Below are 20573 nucleotides of genomic sequence, written 5' to 3'. Positions count from 1 at the left end.
GAGAGAATTACACATCTAGTTACTTTTTTAAAGGAATGTAAGCCATCATGCATCAGATCATGGGCTAGCCCTGGCTGAGAGGATACTGAGTAGGTGGAGCACAAGAGTGATCAGAGATGACCCTTCCACCATTCCTGTCTGAACTCCTGTAGAATGGTTCTTGATTTACAATCCCCATATGTTTTTTGTTTATTTACACATAGTTTAAACTATTGCTATAACAGATGAAAGCATTTCAAAGGAAAGATCAGGCATGCTGTACCAGTAGTAGATTGAGGCAAGATACAAATGAGAATGTTGAAATAAAACCCACACAGGAAACACTGCTTCAAAACTTCTATATTATTTACTTTTAAGCAACAGTCCAGCTTTGTGAAGTTACAACACACATTTTAAAAGGATGAGATTTTCACCTCATGGTCAAGCACCAGCATGATCATGCACAGCATTGAGTCATTTATAATAAAATGCCCTTTTAATTTTTGCTTGAACAACTACTCTTGTATGATCCACACCTCATTCCACCTTCACCAGCTTAAGGTTCGGCTCTACACCCAAATCCCTCCCCAATATTAGGACAGGAGTCTCAGCCCTAAATATGTCACATGCCCCATTTCATAATGGTCCAACTCTAAGATACTCCTTGTTAAAGGCAGCATGGCATATACTAGATCACAAATCTGTACTGTTCTGAGACATTTACCACATGGAAGTCAATTAAGTTTTGGATAACCAACAGTTGTGTGCGGTTAAGGGGACTGCTCTCATTGATTGTTTGCTGGCCTGGTCAACTAGAATTCTAAACTCTTGTAAAGCTGACTATAAGAGGTTCTAAAAATCTCCATACAAAAACCCTCTAAGCACACTTAGAACCAATCTAGTCTCCTCTGAAATACATCACCATCCCTCAACACTTTCCCTCATGTTTACTACTAGAAAACACTGTCATTTCCAGTAGATCCAGGGGAGACCACACAGAAATGGAAAAAAACTTGTTTAAAAAAAATGGCAGTACATAAAGTGCTTCTTTTTAATGAAAGAAATTCAAGATGTACAGTCAGGCTCAAGTTGTGCAGTTCACAAGCATGGGGGGAAAAGAAACAGACACGAGTTCAAAACAGTCAGAAGGGAACAGGTTTAACCGAGGACTAGGCTGGACTTTCCACCAGGTGGATTTCTCCTGGATGGTGCAGGTACTGGTGCTACTGGGCTAGGAACAGGTGCAGCAGGCAGGGTTTTTTCTTCACTCTGGCATGGAGCAGCTTCTACATCAGCCTCAATGTTTTCTAGAAGAAAAGATTTTAGGGTGTTTGATATGAAAAAGTAGTAAGGGAAATCTCTGGCTCTCTCAGGTAGTCCCCTCTCCCCCAAGTTCTGCTTCAACATCTGCTGGCAAGACAGCATTAACTTTTTGGTGAGTAACATGTTTCCTCAAGGGACTATCATATCTTACACTTGGCTATAGTCATTTAGGGACCAATTTACTTCAATTGCCATCAAAACTGCACTTGCCAGCACTTCATGGCAAAAAGTAACTATAATTAGTATGATGATGCATAGGTGCAGCACCCCTGGCTTGAAGTGGATTCCATCAGATATGGGGTTTACAGTTTGGTTCAGTGAATCCCAGCACCCCTGTGGTCATGCATGTTATGGATCATCAAACCTGTTAATGGCTCCTAGTGAAGAGTCTCAGCATGTGTTGAATACTAAGCCACTACAATGCAGGTCTGAATGGGTGTTCTGCATTTAACAGTTTTAAATGCTACATTCCCAGCGTAATACACAAACTGGAGCCACAGAATCTAGGCTGAGTGAGATAAAATGCCTAATCCCTTCCCAAACCTCTGTGGTCTTTGTTTACAGTTTGTCTACAAGCCTTCAATGGATTCACATTAAACTGTGTGGGCCTGCTTGAAGCTTACATTTCTTGAAAAGAGTGCACCATTTCATCTAGTTCTAATGCTGTTAAAAGACCCTAAACAAGAACAAACATGCCCACACATGCAGGAACTGCACCCAGGTAGTACATTCATTAAAATTTTGCTTGCTAGGGATTCAACTCTATTGAGTTTTCTATTAATTAGTCAGTTATCCATCTTGTCTCATTCATAGCCATTAACACTTCTGGGAAAAGACTTAATTATGTGAATCTTGTGCAAGGAGGGAGGCACCTAGATTAGCTTCTGCTGCAGCTTGTGACAGCTTCCATAGAGTTGTCCCAGAACAGCAGACCCTCTGCTTTCTTAGGACAATCCAGGTAGTTAATCACTATTTGGGAAAATTTATTGGAATTTCAGGGGAAGGATGTCATGTTTGCTCAAAATCCAATGTATGTGTGCTGTGAAGTTCACGAAAAAGCTAACAGAAAATGCACCCCTCCCCCATTCTCAGCTATTCAGAGGTCTAGTCTTGATTACTTGTTTATTTCAGAATTTTTGGAACTAGGAAGAGGATTGTGGGCTTTGCTGTAACTAAACAGAATAGATCAAGGTTCAGTGGCAATAAGCAGTGGTAGCAAACACACCACACCCCATTCCTTTTGGCAAGTCAATCAAGTCTTGTTTTGATGAAAGATTCCTGTTGGACAAAGTTTATTATTCAAGTCTGTAGACTAAATGAAAAGGTATTTGATCTGCAAACTTTAATCAAGAACACAGCTTTGAGCAGGGCATTTTAAACATCTTGAAAAAAACTTCACCTATGTGAGACCAAGGGAAGAGAATTAATTCTTATGTTGATGCATCAGAAATACATACAAAGTCCCAATCAATGATCCAGCAAAGAGATTAAGCTTCTCTTATATAGTAAAATCTGCAGTAACTAGGCAGGATTAGAAATGACTGGATAAATGGATCCTACACTTTACAGGATTCTGCAGAATTACAGGTTATATCCATATTCCTTTGAAGCAACAGAAGCTTGAAACAGAAAAGCCACTGTTTCAGACCAATGCACTACATACAATAGTATGTACAGGTAAGTCAAGTGCTGTTTATTGCAATGGTGTTCTCAAGCTTTTCCAGTCTTGATCATCTCTTACATACAGCCTCATCAACACCCCTATGGCAGCTGGAGCCATGGCTTGTGGATAAGTGGTTTACACTGATGTATCAGCTGGAAGTGAGTTCCAGCAGGTCTCCAGGTCACTGATAAGCCATGGCTCCAAACTGGTTGAAGTAGACACTGACAGTTTCTTCCTGACATTGCCAGAAAATAGCCCTAGTTAAAATACTTAGACAAATTTGTTTGAAAGAGCAAATCTGGATGTTAAAGTAGAGACAATCAAGAATATAATTTACTACCAGAGCCATTAGCTCATAGGCTCATTTAAACCAGGCAGCAGACTTCAAAATTCTATGGAAGCCTCAGGCTGACACCATCCTTAACTCATGCACACCAACCTGCCAGCCTACTCAGCAGAACTGAGAAATATTATGGCACAGACTGCTGATTCATACTGAGAACTAAGTGACCAGTAAATGAATCCTATGAACCCAGTTCTGGGAGCCATAATGCAGACAGATTATACCCTTCTGAAAACATGTTTTTCATTGAGGACCCAATGAGATTTTATCCTGAAGATAAGATGTGCACAATGTAAAACCAGGGTCTACTCAGTGTAAGCAAAAACTTAAGATTTACCAAGCACTCAAAGCAACATTGTTCATCATAAAGCAGCTTGTCTTAATTCAGAAGAGTGAACAGAATTGTTCTGGGATGGGGATGGACTAAATTTGAATATGATCCATTTTAGAGAGTATCCTTTGAGAAGACACTTACCCTGTAGAACCACCCCAAACTGAGATGGGGAACTTTAAATGCAGAAAGCTTTCCCCTTCAGAGGTGTCTAAACTCCCTCCTCTGTGAACCATTCAGAAACCAAAAGAGATTATACAATAAATATCAGAACAAGAGTAGAAATATGAGCTACATGGAACATTCACCTACATGACTGATGTAACATTTCACATGATAGGAATATCAAGAGATTGTGAGATAGCTCAGTGAGATAGTTCAGTGACAGTGCTGTGCAGTTCTGACCATACTCTATTTGCCTGGGGGTATCCATAGCAGATTAAGGGGGCGGGGGTGAAGAGGAGAAATGGAGTGATTTGCCAGGGTTCACAAGGGACTTTTCACTCAGGAGGTGCCTTCCTAGCATTTCTGCTCTTGCTTTGGAAGAGAGAGTGTAAGAATCTCTACAACTCATGTCAATTGCATTAGGTTTAAGTCTGAGTGGTTTGCTTGTGGCTGCTCAGAATAAGTTGAAGACAACATTTAAACCAAAACACTTTCCAGTAATGTTATGTCAGGAAAACCAACTCCAGTTCACTTGCTGTTTAAATGGCTGTTTACTTCACTGACATGGCCATCTACAAGCAGCAAACCAAGAAGTGAGAAATGGGTTGACTGACTATCCAGTGCAGTTGAGAGCAACTATTCTAGTAGTCCTGGAGTTTCAGTGATAAGCAGAGCTACAACATGAATATTTTGTACCAAATTTGCTGCTAGTAATGGTGTTGGCAAAATAGAGTAAAAGTTCATTCCTAAAAGTACTGAAACTCATGCTCTTGCCTCTTCTAATCCTGGTGTCAGAGCCCAGCACTGCAATGCTGATTAAGCCACATTAGTAATAGCTCACAGGACAACATTAAAGAAAGCTGCATAGTTGAGTCAGGGGCATTAGATACTCTTTCCACACCAACACTTGCTGTTTGGCTACCAGATGTCAAGCCCAGCCCATAGCTGCTACTTAAGAAGGAGGAAAGGTTTTTCTCATAAAACCTTTATGGGGAAGTTCTTTCAGGAAATGTAACTGTTAACAGCTTTGCTGATCTTCATCCTGAAGCTAAAGCTTACAGGTGTGGAAAGTAGCACCGAGGGAAGTACTGGGGTCAAAAGAAATGAATAGTTGTTCTAATCAGGAAATGGGCTATTTCTAGTGTAAATTTAAGAAGACAGGAAAGGCACCACACTTCACCTAGACCCTGGAGGAAAAGACTATTTGTGATTGAAGGTATGAATGCTTTTCCATATTTACATGGATTCTTTTGCTAATAAACCCCTGCTCAGCAAATAAAAGAGGAGTTAAGAATCACTTTACGACTATACTTGTCCTTGTGTCTCCCTGCCAATTTGTTGTTTTTCGGCAATCATTTCTATTTTTAAATAAATCTGTTGGTGTGAAAGGACCACATGAAAATGGAAACTATAATGGTAGAACTGTGAAAATTACCAAGTGCCATCCAATACACAAAATTCAAAATACAGAAAAAAAACTTATCGGGTTATAGAGAACACTTATTACAAGTATTGTTTAATTTGATGGTAACCATTTTTGTCCTACAAGGAAAGGCAAATTTTTTCTGACTTGAGTACCATTAGGTTTGCCCAATCCTGAAGAGGTTTTAGCTAGATCTACTTGGTCACTGAGGAACTAAGACAGATTCAAGCTGCCAGTGCCCCTAATGACAGACCACAAGGCTTTCAGTGACCTCCAGATGGAAAAAAGGCACTGTACATCAGCTTCTCAGGAGGAAGCATACCCTCAGTGCATGAATAGCAAGGCTATTCAGATGATAGTCCAATAAAGTTGAGTGCTAGACCAAGAGAAAAACCATTAACTTAATGAATTTGGAATCAGATTAAAAATGTCATGAATACACATGAAACAAGAGCAAACCTAGGGTTTCCAAGAGGCTTGTCAAAAGATTACATGAATATTAATAGCACTTTCATTTATAATCAAATACCAGTTCCACTTAACAGTCACTCTCCTCAAGGGCCACAATTAAGAGCCTTAATGGGCACAGGGTAGACACCATTGCCCTAAGGAATCACATACAAATCCTTATTGTTATTGAATATCCATTTGGCTTAGTGAAGAAAGCTCGGCTTTGATGAAAATATGAACCTTATGAGTGCTCTGGAAGTCCCTTCTGGAAGCAGGTAACTGACTCATGTTCAAGTGTGGCTCTTTAACATGTTCAGTTTCAAGAGTGCAAATCCTGTCTGACCAGGAGTGTTAGGAACTGTTTATTCATTCTCGATCAGAGTTGCAAGTGCCACATTTTGCAGGTAGTCATTGACTATTGACCAGATGGATTTTGCTTCTTGTGATTGCCACCGACTTGGGACACACTGGCAATTACCTTCACTCTGAGACAAAGTCTATCCGTTTATTGGGCACTTGGCACAACAGCTAAAAGACCATTTTTGCCTGTATAATGGCATATACTGGATAAATAGCTACAAAGATCAGCAAGACTTAGTCACTTTTCATCTCACTTTATTTTGAATTTACTCTAAACAAAACTAAACCCACAACTTAATATTTACATGGTGTCTGAACTCAGTATCTTTGAAGTGTCAGCAAAACGTTCAGAAACTAAAGTCACTTACAAAGCTTCATCTACATGGATTTTAAAATCCTAGTGCTAATGATCCATTGTGGCATCCCCGATACACCTCTACCTCAATATAATGCAACCCGATATAACAAATTCGGATGTAATGAGGTAAAGCAGTGCTTGCGCGGGGGTGTGTGCGCGCGCACTGGTAGATCAAAGCAAGTTCGATATAACACGGTTTCACCTATAACACAGTAAGATTTTTTGGCTCCCAAGGACAGCGTTATAGTGAGGTAGGGGTGTAATTAAGGGTGCTAATAATGATTCTTAGAAAAATTCATCACTCCCATAGTCACACATTAAGTTTTATTTGATTTAGGTTAAATAAAATGCAGGTATTAAAATTAATATGGTACAGGTCAGCAGTTAATACATCTAGGGATTGTCCCCCCCCAGCTCCATTTCCCTTGTAACATGGGTTTCAAGTTAATCCATTAGTCCCAACTGCAGACTTCTTGGCACTAACTGTACTGTTGGCGAAGGAACAGGCTGTGACCCCAAATTCACTGAGTTAAAAACAAAAAACAGAGGCATTCTACAATTAGACTCCATCTAAATCTAACCAAATATTGGAAATATTAAAGTCACCACCCTTTTGAAGGATCTAAGAGAACCACAGGCTGGATTATATTCAATATCTCCTTCCAACACCTCAAATACACCAGAACTTCATTTGTTCCTGAAAGACTTCCAACAGGTTAGACACCAGAAAGGGAGAGTTACTCACCAAAAGTTTCACTGCTTTCCACATCCTAGAAGAGAGAACACACATTATTTCCTGTCCTTTGCAATGCATTTTCAATATTAGATACAGTGTGCAGCACTGAATGCCAGGCCCCACGTAGCAATGACTGCTAAACAAAGCTAGTCTAGCATGCTTCTCTATGCCTAGAAGAGCTCTCTGAGTTGTGGGAATGCAGAAACAGGAAGCAATCTTGGGATTCTGGATTTTCCAGATCGGATGTCAAGGCGGCACTGTGCATAATGCATGTATTCTGCTGATCAGAAGAAACATTGAGAGTCACACCTATGGAGGTGGTATATATTCAACCAAATTTCTACAATGAAATTTTGCCAACTGATCAGACAAACAAATCAGACATGTCTGTATTTAAAAACACAGATATGTCCATTTATAAGAGCACAGTGGTAAGAACTGAATGGGCATAGACCAGGGGTGGGCAAACTTTTTGGCCCGAGGGCCACAACGGGGTTGTAAAACTGTATGGAGGGTCAGGTAGGGAAGGCTGTGCCTCCCCAAACAGCCTGGCATCCCGCTGCCCCCATCTAACCCCTCCCCACTTCCCACCTCCAACTGCCCCCCTTAGAACCGCTCCCAACCCCCCACCCCCACTCCTTGTCCCCCAACTGCCACCCCCCCCGGGATCCCACCCCCTATCCAACCCCATCCCACTCCCTGACTGCCCCAACCCCTATCCACATCCTTGACAGGCCCCCTGGGACTCCTACACTTATCCAACCCCCCCCCCTTCCTGTCCCCTGACCACCCCCCCGAACCTCCACCCCACCCAACCGCCCCCTGCTCTGTCCCCTGGGACCCCCTACCCCTTAATTCAACCCCCCCATTCCCCACCCCCTCACCATGCTGCTCAGAGCAGCATGTCTGGCAGCTGCGCCACCTGGCCAGAGCCAGAGACGGGAGTGCACAGCCCCATCACCCAGACTGCTGCCCGTGCAGTGGCATGGCTGCAGGGGAGGGGCTGGGGGTTAGCCTCCCCGGCCAGGAGCTCATGGGCTGGGCAGGATGGTCCCCGGGGCCAGATGTGGCCCATGGGCTGTAGTTTGCTCACCTCTGGCATAGATGCTACTCTAACTCTAGAGGCTAGAATTACAATGACATGGAGAACTTGTCTTGTGCCCATATGTGCAAGAACCAAATGACTAGAGCACTAATCCAATACTATTTATCTAGCATCTTTCATTAGAAAGCGTTCACTTTGATAACTTTACACGAGCTACATTTTAATATATTGTAAGTAATTATTTTCAGTTTGTCTCCCTTCTGCTCTAGGAAGCTCGCTCACACACACACCCACCCACCCACCCCCCGACACTGGCTCTCTCAAAGGTCGCTCACCTTCCATGCAGTTCCAATTACATTTTCTGTAACAGCATTGAAAAATTTCCTTACTTAAGCAGATAGATAGTTTAACACCAGGTTGGGACCAAAAACAAAACTGGTGCTGGCAATCGATACACTACTAGGTCATTTCCCTGATGCAGATCAGCCCTTTAACAGTGAGCTAATGAATCTTAACAGAATTATGCCCGTTGCTCAGGTGTAAGCTGACACAGCTCCATTGACGTCAATAGAATTACATGAGGCAGGCTGAAACATGTGTATGTACCTCTTAAATTCTGGACTGGACTACGCTATACTAGTTTAAACCGTTTGCAGATACAGCTACTGTGCAAGTGAAGCATTCTGTGGGATAGGAATTATGTTCACAAAGTCAACCTCTGCAGGCTACAGAATATGTAATACAATTAAACAGTTAATAGAATTACACCAAACAGCTTACTGTGGTTTTCTGCTGCAACCACCAGCCACTATATTCCAATTTAGCAAACAAGACATTTCCTACACTCAAGTCTTGTTGTGGATCAAAAAAAGTCAACTTTAATCTGTCTTTGTGACTTAGATGCCATTTAAATATGAGTCACAATAACATTAGGTCTCCAGACACTTATCTGTTGTCCTATCATCATACCTGGGGGCTATACCTTGGCCAGTTTATATTTTCTTGAAAATTGCTGAATTTAAGCTTGGGAGAGGACTAGTTTTTAGAATTTAATCACAGATGTGAAGTCTGCTTTAGCCTCCCCAATTTTGCTTTGTGCAGAGAAGCTACTACTCTTATCTTATTTCTCCAGGATTTGGAACCACATACCAAGCAAAAACCTGTGTTAATAGCATGGTTCTTTGTCTCCCCCCCCACCCTCAAGAAGCTAGACCATGTACAGAGGCTAATGTATCCCCTGCCCCCTGTAGATAACAGCCAGGGAACTCATTACACAAGCATCCAGGCTACTTGTTTTACACTCCAGCACTGCAGCTGGCATTCCCCCCCCCCCCCCCCCCCCCACACACACACACACTGCAGCTTGAACTTTACAAGCAAATACTGGTAATGATATTGAACTTGTGGCTAAGGCACAGGATTTCCTCACCATTACCAGATTTTTGCAATGAGACATGCCAGAAAATTTTACTGAACATCCAGTTTAAAAATGTATAACTCAGTGTTTAGTTTGATTGCCCACAGCATGTTAGAAGTCCAGGGAGATTTCACACTTTCTGCAAGTAGAAAGTAAGAGGCCACAATAAAGCCACCTACCTGCCTTTAGGCTCTTTTCCTACCATACAATCTTACTAGCAGTGGTTAAGCAGCCACAAACACAGCAAAAGTTTTTGATAGTCACTGACCTTTGGGTCTACAAAGTCCCCACAGTTTGCATCAGAAGCGTTTATTCTTTGTGGTCCAGATGGTTCAGAATCTTCTCTGACACCTTTGGGCATGACCCCTGAAAGCAGAAGTTTGTCTTAGTTAGAACGTAAAGTCAGCCTACAAGAAAGCAGACTGGCAGTGTTATCCAAAGCTTTATTTCTAATGAACCAGCAAAATCCTAGCAGGCCAAGATTTCATACTAGGCATCTAGGCTTTTCACTGCCATATTAAAATGGCTCACAAACATTAGTGAATCTATTCTCACACAGTCTCAGCACTGAGGGAGAAGTACTACTGTTTCCGATTTACAGAGAGAAACTAAGGTCCAAGGTCACACAGAAAATGTGTGGCAGAGATGGGAAATTAGTCCCCACTGCTCAAATCCCAGTCCAGTGCCTTAACTATTAAACCATCTTTCCTCTGTACTATGAAGTCATCAGCTGCATCCACTACAGGATGCTAATGATTCTGCTCCACATTTCAAGGGGTCACTCTCAGCCTTTTCCATAAAGCACTACAAAATTAGAATAGTCGCTAGACACTACCATAGACACTGAAAGCAGAGGGAAGCTTTACCTGTTGAGCCAGCCCTAGAAATTGGATTCTCTTCAGGAAGACCAAAGATGTTGGATGCCATTTTGTTCCTTCGCACAGGCTGCTCTTTTGGCAAATCAAAGCTCAAGTTGAAATTGGAACCTCCACCTGGAGGGCGCAGTACCCTGGAGAAATAAGATTGTCACACAATCTATTTCAAGAATTTTACCACCAGTGTTAATGAAGTATTATACAAAAGTGATTGGGTAAGCAAAGGGATTGATGTCTCTGGGAACTGTAATATAATAGAATCACATGGGTTAACAATGGGTTACATTCAGCCCAGTTTCATATAGTGTTCTGAAGCTACTCATAAGGCAATCAGATTTCACAATCAATTCATAAATAACACTGACCAGCACTGTACTTGTTGGCACTCAGAAGCCAAGCACTAGATGGGCACCAAGAATGGGTTACACTTGTAATTCACTCCTGGACCTACAACATACTTCAGGACAGTACAAAGACATTTGTTCTGTCACTGACATTCATATTTTTGGTGGCTAATCGGAGGACTGCAGAGAGACTGTACAATTCACAACACTAAATATTAAAGACAGCCAAACAAGGAAAAAAAAGAACAGGCAGTTCCATTTATCCTTGTGTCCCGGGATCAATGAAAGAGGCTACACTTTTCAAACTCAGAGCCAAAAAAGCCTTCTATTTATCACAGAGTCCAATCTTTCAACTACTAAACAGCTAAATTCATTAGAACACCCTTTCAAGATTAATCTTGAAATGAGCAATGTGGCGAAGACCAACATTTGGCTCATGAACCACCGTACTATTTGTACCACTGATCATGTCTAGATTCCAGACTCTTCTATTTGGAACTGTTCCAATATTTTTAAAACCCAAACATGCAGCAGGTTCCTGAATTAAGAGATGAGCCAAAACGCTTTGAAGTAAAAATTGCTTGAGTACCATCTGTATTGAGCAGGGATTATGAAGGGGCAGAGTTTAGCTGCAGAACAAAAAAGTCCTGGCATGTCTATAGAGCTCCAAAAAAAGCATAAATCTAGCAGTGAGATCTTGATCAGGAAGTCTCATGAAGAAGCCTGTTTGGTACCTCCTCCTAAAAGTCAAGAAGTGAAAGCAAGAAAGCTCAACACTTATGGCTGAATGAATTCAAAGCTTGTTTTCTTCAGCATAGCATCATCCCTTTAGCTCAAATGTAACAGCTGAGAAAAACCAAAGAAATCTCAGATTACCACCACTTATGAGGCTAGATGAGAAACATGAACAGGCTCAGCCAAAGTTCAAAATACTGACAAAGTTGTCAATTCAGATTATCAAATTAAGTTGCTTTCATATAAAGTTCAGATTCAAGTTATGAAAAATGAGACAGTCCTGACAGCATCCCAATCCTTTTTAGTGCAGTTTCCCAAACTATTGGTCCTTGACCTACAGTTCATAGTAGAAAGGTCTGTAGAGTCTCACTATGCAAAAATTAAAACACAAATACAGCAGAGCTGGCATAGTGAGCCTGACTCATATGGATGACCACTGCCAGGAATTAATTCTGATCTTTCCAGACTTTAAGCTTACTATACTAAAGACAGAACCACAAGACATCAATCACTTCTTTACCCTGCTAACCTCAAATGCAGCATAATGGCAAGCAACACAACAACATCTATATAGGTGTGAATTCATTTGTTTAAATATCCTAGAACTGAACTGAGTTTTTAAAACTTATTTGTAAGAAATCTTTAGAGGGGAATACTTAACAATTGCACTGCTCCTTAGCGTATGGTGGGGATTCTGTACAGAATCCTATTCTCCCCTACAAACTGAACATACAGTAGGGGAATCCAGACTACTGAGTAGATTAAAAGTAACAGCTTTTAAGAATCCACATATACCTTTATGATTTCCTACTCCCCTTTTCTGAGGTATGTAGTTCAGTAGAACTGTTCAGATAGTCCATTAAAAATCATCTATTTAATCTTATATTTGATAGACAGAAATTATCCTTCTAGGGAAAGTGTTCACATGTGAAAACTGTCTTCCAAGCCATCAGGTGCCACATTTATTAGTTCTTAGAGCAGGGTGTTCAAACAAGGGCTTGCAACCACAACCCACATCTCCCCCTACTTGACAGGGCAGTGACAATCTTTTCTCTGGCAGACTGATGTCAGACAAACTTAAGACATCCTGGTGAATCAAGCAGAAATACAAAAGGGTAGCCAAGCAAACTGCTAAGTGTAGCTTCAACATAAGGTCTGATATTCTAGTCAGTCACCCAGCTAAGGGTGAACTGAAAAGCTTTTTAGTCATCACCCAACTCTAGGATTTTGCATTTGCCTTGCAACAGCTGACAACCACGCTTTCAGAAAGGCACAGCTCTTTGCATGAAATCCAATTAAACGTGTAACAGGCTGAGAAAATCTCACCCCCATTAAGAACATGCTCTTGCAACAGAGAGATACCTTTCAGTTCCCAAATCCTCAACAGGAAATTTTTGCATGTTTAAAACAATGGCTTGCCAAAATACATCTGCCTCAGTTCCACCCTGCCCAGAAGAGCATGATTTATACACTGCCTAGTCTTACACTACAGGACTGAAATACATGAGTTCAGTTTAGTTTGAGAAAATTCTTAAATGCTATGCATTAAGTTATTTGTTTTCTCATCTCTTTTTCTACCTCTTTTCTACAGCAGTCTCACAGCCCTTGTTTCCTGCCCCCTCAAAATGGCTTCCTATGTGGGAACCCCCAGAATAGCCAATGCAACACTGCAGGTTTTGATCAGCGGAGATAGGATGTTCAGTGAAGTAGTGCCTTCACTTTCCCCCAGCACTGGAGCATGCTTTTTGAGATCTAGCTGCCTGTAATCCATTTGAAATAACGGTGCACAATGAGCTTAACAATATAGACACCTTAAACCCTGGCAGGATCAAAGCTTCCATAAAGTTACAGCAATTGTCTCTGAACAGGAGGAGCCTCTTAGATGAATGCGTGATGAGTTACAAGTGAACCACTGCTTCCTGCTAAGGTTAACAGGTAGAGAGGCTACAGACAAGAGACAATAGAGCCTGCTCCAGCCCCACCCAGTATGGGAAACCCTCCCGAGGCAGCACAGCTAGAGTAAGGAACAAGATACTAATAGAGAAGCCAAGCGGCAGAAGGGATTGCAGGGAGGACGGTGCCGGGGTTTTGGGAAGGGACTGAGAGGCGAATCCGGCTGCGTGGCTGGCAAGCGAGCTTCCTTCCTTTGTTCGGAGAGCAGCCCCAGCCGCCCGGGGCGGGTCTGCCGCGATCCCAGCCCTGCTGCTGCTCATCCCCAGGCAACTGCGTCAGGGCTTCGCAGCGAGAAAAAGCGAATCCCACGGGTAGCACATGCCGGCTGGGTGCGGCCGCATCGCCGCCGCCAGCCAGCCCCGGGAGAGCAGTCAAGGCACCGCAGGGCTGGACCGGAGCCCTCCACCCCAGGGACGGGGCTTTAAAGCGTCTTGCCTCCCCCTGAACCCCGGATGCCCCCCCATCTTTCGGGAGAGGGAGACTCTCACCGCAACCCCAGGGAAGGGATCCCTCAGCGCCCGGCCCCACCACCGCTGGCTCATTCTGATGGCCCGGCCACAGCTCTTCCCCCCCCCCCGGGCAAACGGTCCCAAAGGGCAGTCAGACCTGTCCCGGCCCCCCCAATCCCGGGCCCACTGCCCCCCGCCCCCGGACCCGCACCGACCCCGCCCCCCCAATCCCGGGCCCATTGCACCCCGCCCCGCCCCGACCTCCCCCCGAATCCCGGGCCCACTGCCCCCCGCCCCCGGACCCGCACCGACCCCCCCCCCAATCACGGGCCCATTGCACCCCGCCCCCCGCCCCGCACCGACCTCCCCCCGAATCCCGGGCTCACTGCCCCCCGCCCCGGACCCGCACCGACCTCCCCCCGAATCCCGGGCTCACTGCCCCCCGCCCCGGACCCGCACCGACCTCCCCCCGAATCCCGGGCTCACTGCCCCCCGCCCCGGACCCGCACCGACCTCCCCCGAATCCCGGGCTCACTGCCCCCCGCCCCGGACCCGCACCGACCTCCCCCCGAATCCCGGGCCCACTGCCCCCCGCCCCGGACCCGCACCGACCCCCCCCCCAATCCCGGGCTCACTGCCCCCCGCCCCGGACCCGCACCGACCTCCCCCCGAATCCCGGGCTCACTGCCCCCCGCCCCGGACCCGCACCGACCTCCCCCCGAATCCCGGGCCCACTGCCCCCCGCCCCGGACCCGCACCGACCCCCCCCCAATCCCGGGCTCACTGCCCCCCTCCCCCGGACCCGCACCGACCCCCCCCAATCCCGGGCTCACTGCCCCCCTCCCCCGGACCCGCACCGACCCCCCCCAATCCCGGGCTCACTGCCCCCCTCCCCCGGACCGACCCCCCCAATCCCGGGCCCACTGCCCCCCCCCGGGGCCGCACCGACCCCAGAATCCCGGGCCCGCACCGACCCCCCCATCACCAACCTGGAGCTATTCCTGCCGCTGGGGTCCACGCCCTTGTAGGTGGTCGTGGTGGTCATGGCGGGGAGAGACGAGCCAGAGGCCAGCGAGATGAATTCCACTCCCCGCTGCTGGTGACAACTGCTGCAGCCGCCGCCCCCTGCCCCAGCAGCCGATTTTATACCCGCAAAAAGACGCGCCCCCCTCCGACCGTCTCATTGGACGGTTCAAACCCGAGCCCATCCGCCGTTGGGCAAAGAGCCGCCACTCTGTGCTTTGTCCCGCCTCAGACTCTATTCTGAGTAGTAAAAGGCCGCCCTCTTTTCTGCCCCTAAACTTGATTGGTTGAGAAATACGTTCTCTCGCAGACGATCGTCTGCCTTTGGTGCCGGTGCCCCTTTGTTGCTGAATGGAAAGACTGGCTGTCACTCACTTGACTCGGTTCTGATTGGCTCAACTGCAAAGGCCAGACAAATATCCGATCTCTCTCCACAGCTTTTCCCTTATGAGGGGGCAAAGTTGGAACCGTGGGATCCCCGCACAGGGAGTGACTGGGCCTGGTCTAGCTGCACTACAGTGGGAGGTGTGGGGCACAAATTTAATCTTTAACCCAATCACCACCAAATGCCTCAAAACTGCTGTCATGGGGCTGCTGCTGTCTCAGAAGGTCACCACATCCTGATCTCATGCCATGTCATTGCCTCCAAAGGTCATCTTCCTGTGATGCAATGTGAGTCCACCACCCCTAAACAATTATACCATCATGCCCACCTAAGACTGTCATCATGCTGTAACAAAACAATGACACCCACTGCCTCAAAATGTCCTGCTGCAACGCAACGGTACCACCTCAAACTATTATGATGAGGTACAACAAGATAGCACCACCTCTAAACCTGATCACTCCAGGATAATCATAGTGCAACCTCAAGCATTAATACAAATAGACCTACAACAAGACTTCAACATGTAACATAAGAGTGATTTTGTATTAAAATAGCCACATGATAATGCAGTGGAATGCTGCTATTTCAGAATCTCATTTTGTTGCAATACATTGGCACTGCATTAAACCAGATTCTGTTCTATCCTGTTCTTATACCATGCTCATCACCATAGTATCTGAGCACTTTCTAGCAGTGCATTAAGAAACATGACTAATATCTGTCATGTGTTTATTCTCTCATGACATCCCAAAGTACCAAGGGTGAATGGATATCCTGGAATGATCTTGCACCTGGTAATATGTTATTTGGAAAATGCAAATCCTAACTGGCTAGTTAGTGCTCCATCCTGGGTAAATAGCCTGCTATAGTTACATAGGTTAGAACTTTGTATCTGTCTAATCTCAATATATAGCATTTCTAACACACTTTCCATCCAAACATTTAAAACACTTCATAAATATTAATTGATTAAACCTCCCAACACCCCTAGGGTGGAGATTAGGAGTATTAGCCCAGTTTTATAGATGGGGAAATGGGGACACAGAGGCTAAATTACTTGACAAAGGTCACAGTAACACAGAGTGGAGATCAGAAGCCAAATTTCTAGTCCCCCTTGCTTCTCTGCTTCCCACCCGCAAAATCATGTGCCCCACTCAACTACATGGCCTCCTTATCACTGTCCCTTATTCTTCCTAAAATAAAAAAACAAAACAAAACACAAAACAAACAGTATGCATCTCTGGTCTGAATACACTGACTTTGGTGACTTAGTTACAGCAGAGATTAATCTGTCTGTAGTGGTGTGGCATCCACCTCTTGCAAGCACCCTTTCTGGTCAAGTGTGTCTGTGTTTCCCCCCCGCCCCCCATTTTCCTCTGCTCTCAGTGCCCCCCCCCATAAGCTGCCACAGTCATCAGGCCAGCCTTCTGTGACTCAACCCTCCATCCAAGTCACATATTAGTTCATGTACAAAACTAATACTGTCCATCCTGGCCTATCTCAAAGTCTTACGTAATGTCCTGCAGCTCTTTCTAGGCTCAGTTCCTTCACAATCCAACAAGCCCCATCACTTTACCCCTCTGTTGGCAGTATCTCTGCAGCCCTCCCTAGTCCTCAGTCTGACTAGCAGGACCTATCTCAGTACCTGACCTGGTATGCTTATGCGCAAAGGTTCCTGTTCTGGGATGGAACAGTTACCCTCAGGGCTTCCTCCCAAGTACTTCAAAGGTTTGTTACAAGAAGGAGGGAGAAAAAATTTGTTCTCCTTAACTTCTGAGGGTAGGACAAGAAGCAATGGGCTTAAATTGCAGCAAGGGCAGTTTAGATTGGACATTAGGAAAAACTTCCTAAGTGTCAGGGTAGTTAAGCACTAAATAGCTTAGGGAGATGGTGGAATCTCCATCACTGGAGATTTTTTAGAGCAGGTTAAACAAACATCTGTCAGATGATCTAGGTAATACTTAGTTCTACCATGAGTGCAAGGGACTGGACTAGATGACCTCTTGAGATTCCTTCCAGTCCTACAAGTCTATGACTCTTCACCTAACCTTTAGGTCTTCTGGCCCTCCAGCTGGGTCAGTCTCAGTCCAGACCCCCTCTAGGGGTGAGGTAACAGTTCTAGGTTCAGTCCCTTCCTTGAGCCTGTCTAAAGTACGTGCATGCATGAAACCTAGGCCCACCCACTACTCCAGGCCCCAACCGAGAAATCCTCTAAGTAGCAGCCACATCCCTTTAAATAACTGTCACTTCCCCACAGCCCTTATCTTTGTTGAGTTCCTGCAGCCACCCAGGAGCACCTTCCTTACATCCCTAGTTCCTACCACCAACTAAGTGCCTTGGCCCTTGCAGCTCCTACAGCCAGCCAGCTAAAAATCCCTGTTAACACCTACAGCTAGCCAGAACCATCTCTTGCTCCTTAAGTCCACAGCAGACTGAACTTATGCTGGCCCCACAACTCCTTTTATATAAGCCTGATGGGCCCAGATTGGCTACTCCCTGCAGCCTCTTTCCTGATTGGCTTCATCACACTCAGCTGCTCTAAGGAGCTTGGGGTTTCCTCTCCACTGACATTTTCTGGGATAGGGTGTAGCAGGGATGAGACCTCAGGGCCTATTCCACTATGTCATGCTGTCCCACTGTAAATAAAACACAATAATAATTACATATAGAAAAGTATTAGATTAAAACATGATTCAATGTGGAAGTAATAAAAATTATTTTAAATTGTACTTTGTTTTATTGTTCCAGAATAGTCCATCACACCAGGGGATACAGACATGTACGGAGAAGAGGCCACAATCTTGAATTCTATCTTAACAAAATCTCCCATTTTTATGTTCACTTTATATTTAAAATGTGAAGATCAAAAGATGACAATCTTCTTTTTAGTACTGAAAATGAGTAACAACTAGATGCTTAGAAATCTGCTAGTTTCTGATTGGTTGAAGCACAGAGAGTCAATTCTCTGGGCTAATCATAAAATATCTTTTCATGAATGGTGCAGTAATGGTCACAACATAATCAGCATCCATCAGACAAAATGACAGCACTTACATTACACTGACTAGGCCATATGAGTAACAAAGTGAAGTTACTGGAAACGAATATTTTGGCAAGACAAGTACCTGCTCTGAGCTTAGCTATCTTTTGCCAAGATGTTTATTTTATATCAGTATCTTAGCTTTGACTTTGTACATATTTTGCATCCTCAGAACATGCTATATTTTATTAGCATTACTTGATTTAATCAGCTTTTTTACATGAAAGCCAACTTGAGAACACGCTATATGCCAGTACAATCTGATATAAAAGACAGAGTCTTCTTGAGGTATCGCCTTGCCCCCTAGAAGTTATTAGCCATTCAACATGTTCCATTTCAGAACACTCAGACGTGAAGCACGTCATAATACTTTGTACTTCTAGAACCCCTTTCACATGAACATCTCAAAGCATTTAACAAACATTAATCCACAAGCCACCTGTTAGGTGGATGGATAGTACCATCATCCCCATTTTGCAGATGGAGAAACTAAGGCACAGAAGGCCAACATTTTCAAACTTGTGTGCCTAAAGATGGACACTTAAATCCATAATCAGAGGCCTGAATAAAACTGTATTAAGTATCCAAAGCTCCCATTGAAGTAAATGGGAGTTGGACCTCAAACTCAAACCACTTTTCATTAGGGTCCTTATATGTGGATTTAAATCTCTAATTTTAGGCACCCACGTTTGAAAAAGTTGGTATAGGTTATTTGCCCAAAGACAAGACTGCATCAGAACCCAGGAGTCCTGGTTCCTAGTGCCCTATTTTAACTCCTAGATTACACTTTTTTATTAAGACAACAGTTATGGGAAAATAAGTCTTAGGGTGTCCAAATATTGACATTGCATATTGTTTGGTGGGATAGCCATGATTTATGAAGGGACAGTAAAATTAAACTTTATCTTACTGAGGATCTAATGAGGAGTATGTTGCATTAACATTTTTGTATTGAAGGTGGTCACGCAGTCCCTATTGTACGTCACTAGTATGCATTGCTTGTAACATTTCTATCTTTTATGGATCTATCGACTTCGTATCCTCATTAAGAAAACAAATTTTGTGGCTAAACTACATGACAATCACTTTAAAATAAGTGGTATTTAGATGTTTGAGTGAAATCTCAAAATACCTAGTCCCTTGAAGATCCCAAATGTATCATACAGATGAAAGACTGCTGTCTGCACTAGGAAAAGCATCTGTTGACCAATCCTCTTTGCCTTTCTTCAAATGGGGTTGAAAACAGTTTGGCTGCTAGTGTAAACAGGAAAATCATTTGGATGGGGTCTGGACCTAGCAACCAAACCATTTTCATCCCTGACGCAGCTTTAACCAGTTTTTTTAAACAATGCTGAACATCTGTCCTGATCCACATTGGTAGTAAAGCCATGTCCACGCGAACCTGTTCCTGACACCCATCATCAGCAATAGGTTATTTTCCTCACAAAGGCAGCACATTTAGACTGTGGGGAGCAGGACTCAACCGCAAAACCGTCAAGCTTTTTAGCAGCAGTGCTGGCAGTCTACAAAGGAAGCATCACTTAAGTCAAAAGTATACGAATGGCAAGAGCATACCAGGACAAAGGTCCTAAGGATGAGTTTGGGGACTTTAAAAGGATTTGGTATGCTACCCCTGCTATATTTTATATGTTGGAATGAATAAGCACCTTCTCTTGACAGTTTGCTAGACGAGTCGAAAGAAAAAAAAATCTCTGAAGGATGTGTGGACAATAGTGGTTTTGGTTATCAAATCTTTTTAAGACAATAGGAGTTTGTACTCAAAGTCATCTTCCGGTACTACTGAAGGCAGCTGTTTGAGCAGACACTTTCAGGCAACATCAGCTGGAGAATGAGGTACTAGACACAAAGGAATTGAGGTTAACTGAGTGGGTCTTTTGTTTTAATAACATGTTGAAATCCTTCTGCAAGGACTTAACATAAGATGAATAGAGGGATATTCTTAAAGCTACAGCACCTGACTCATTGCTACAGAGGATTATATTTTTCCTCCCTCTTTTGCACAGGAAAAGATTTGTACATTGGGTATAAACCCATTTTAAAGGGTCTGGTTTCCTTGACAAACCAGCAACTCCTCTTGATATTGACAGGAAGTAAATGGGCAGGTTAATGACACATGAAGCACCATTGTACTTCTATATGAGGTTAAGTGATA

General features: G+C 44.1%; 1 protein-coding gene across 1 annotated transcript; it reads right to left on the bottom strand.

Annotated features, from left to right (window-relative positions):
- Positions 1-321: 321 nt before the first annotated feature.
- JPT1 (Jupiter microtubule associated homolog 1) lies at positions 322-15087 on the bottom strand. The gene is made up of 5 exons (XM_030533916.1): positions 14939-15087; positions 10460-10602; positions 9862-9959; positions 7141-7165; positions 322-1286 (listed from the first exon to the last, which is right to left on the bottom strand). The coding sequence occupies exons 1-5, from the start codon at positions 14992-14994 to the stop codon at positions 1138-1140; spliced, it is 471 nt and encodes a 156-aa protein (XP_030389776.1). The 5' UTR covers positions 14995-15087; the 3' UTR covers positions 322-1137.
- Between the last annotated feature and the right edge of the window lie 5486 nt (positions 15088-20573).

This window comes from Gopherus evgoodei, chromosome 15, assembly GCF_007399415.2.
Source record: "Gopherus evgoodei ecotype Sinaloan lineage chromosome 15, rGopEvg1_v1.p, whole genome shotgun sequence".
Classification (NCBI taxonomy): domain Eukaryota; kingdom Metazoa; phylum Chordata; order Testudines; family Testudinidae; genus Gopherus; species Gopherus evgoodei.
Note: the sequence above shows the minus strand (reverse complement) of the source record. Positions and strands in the feature narration are given on the sequence as shown.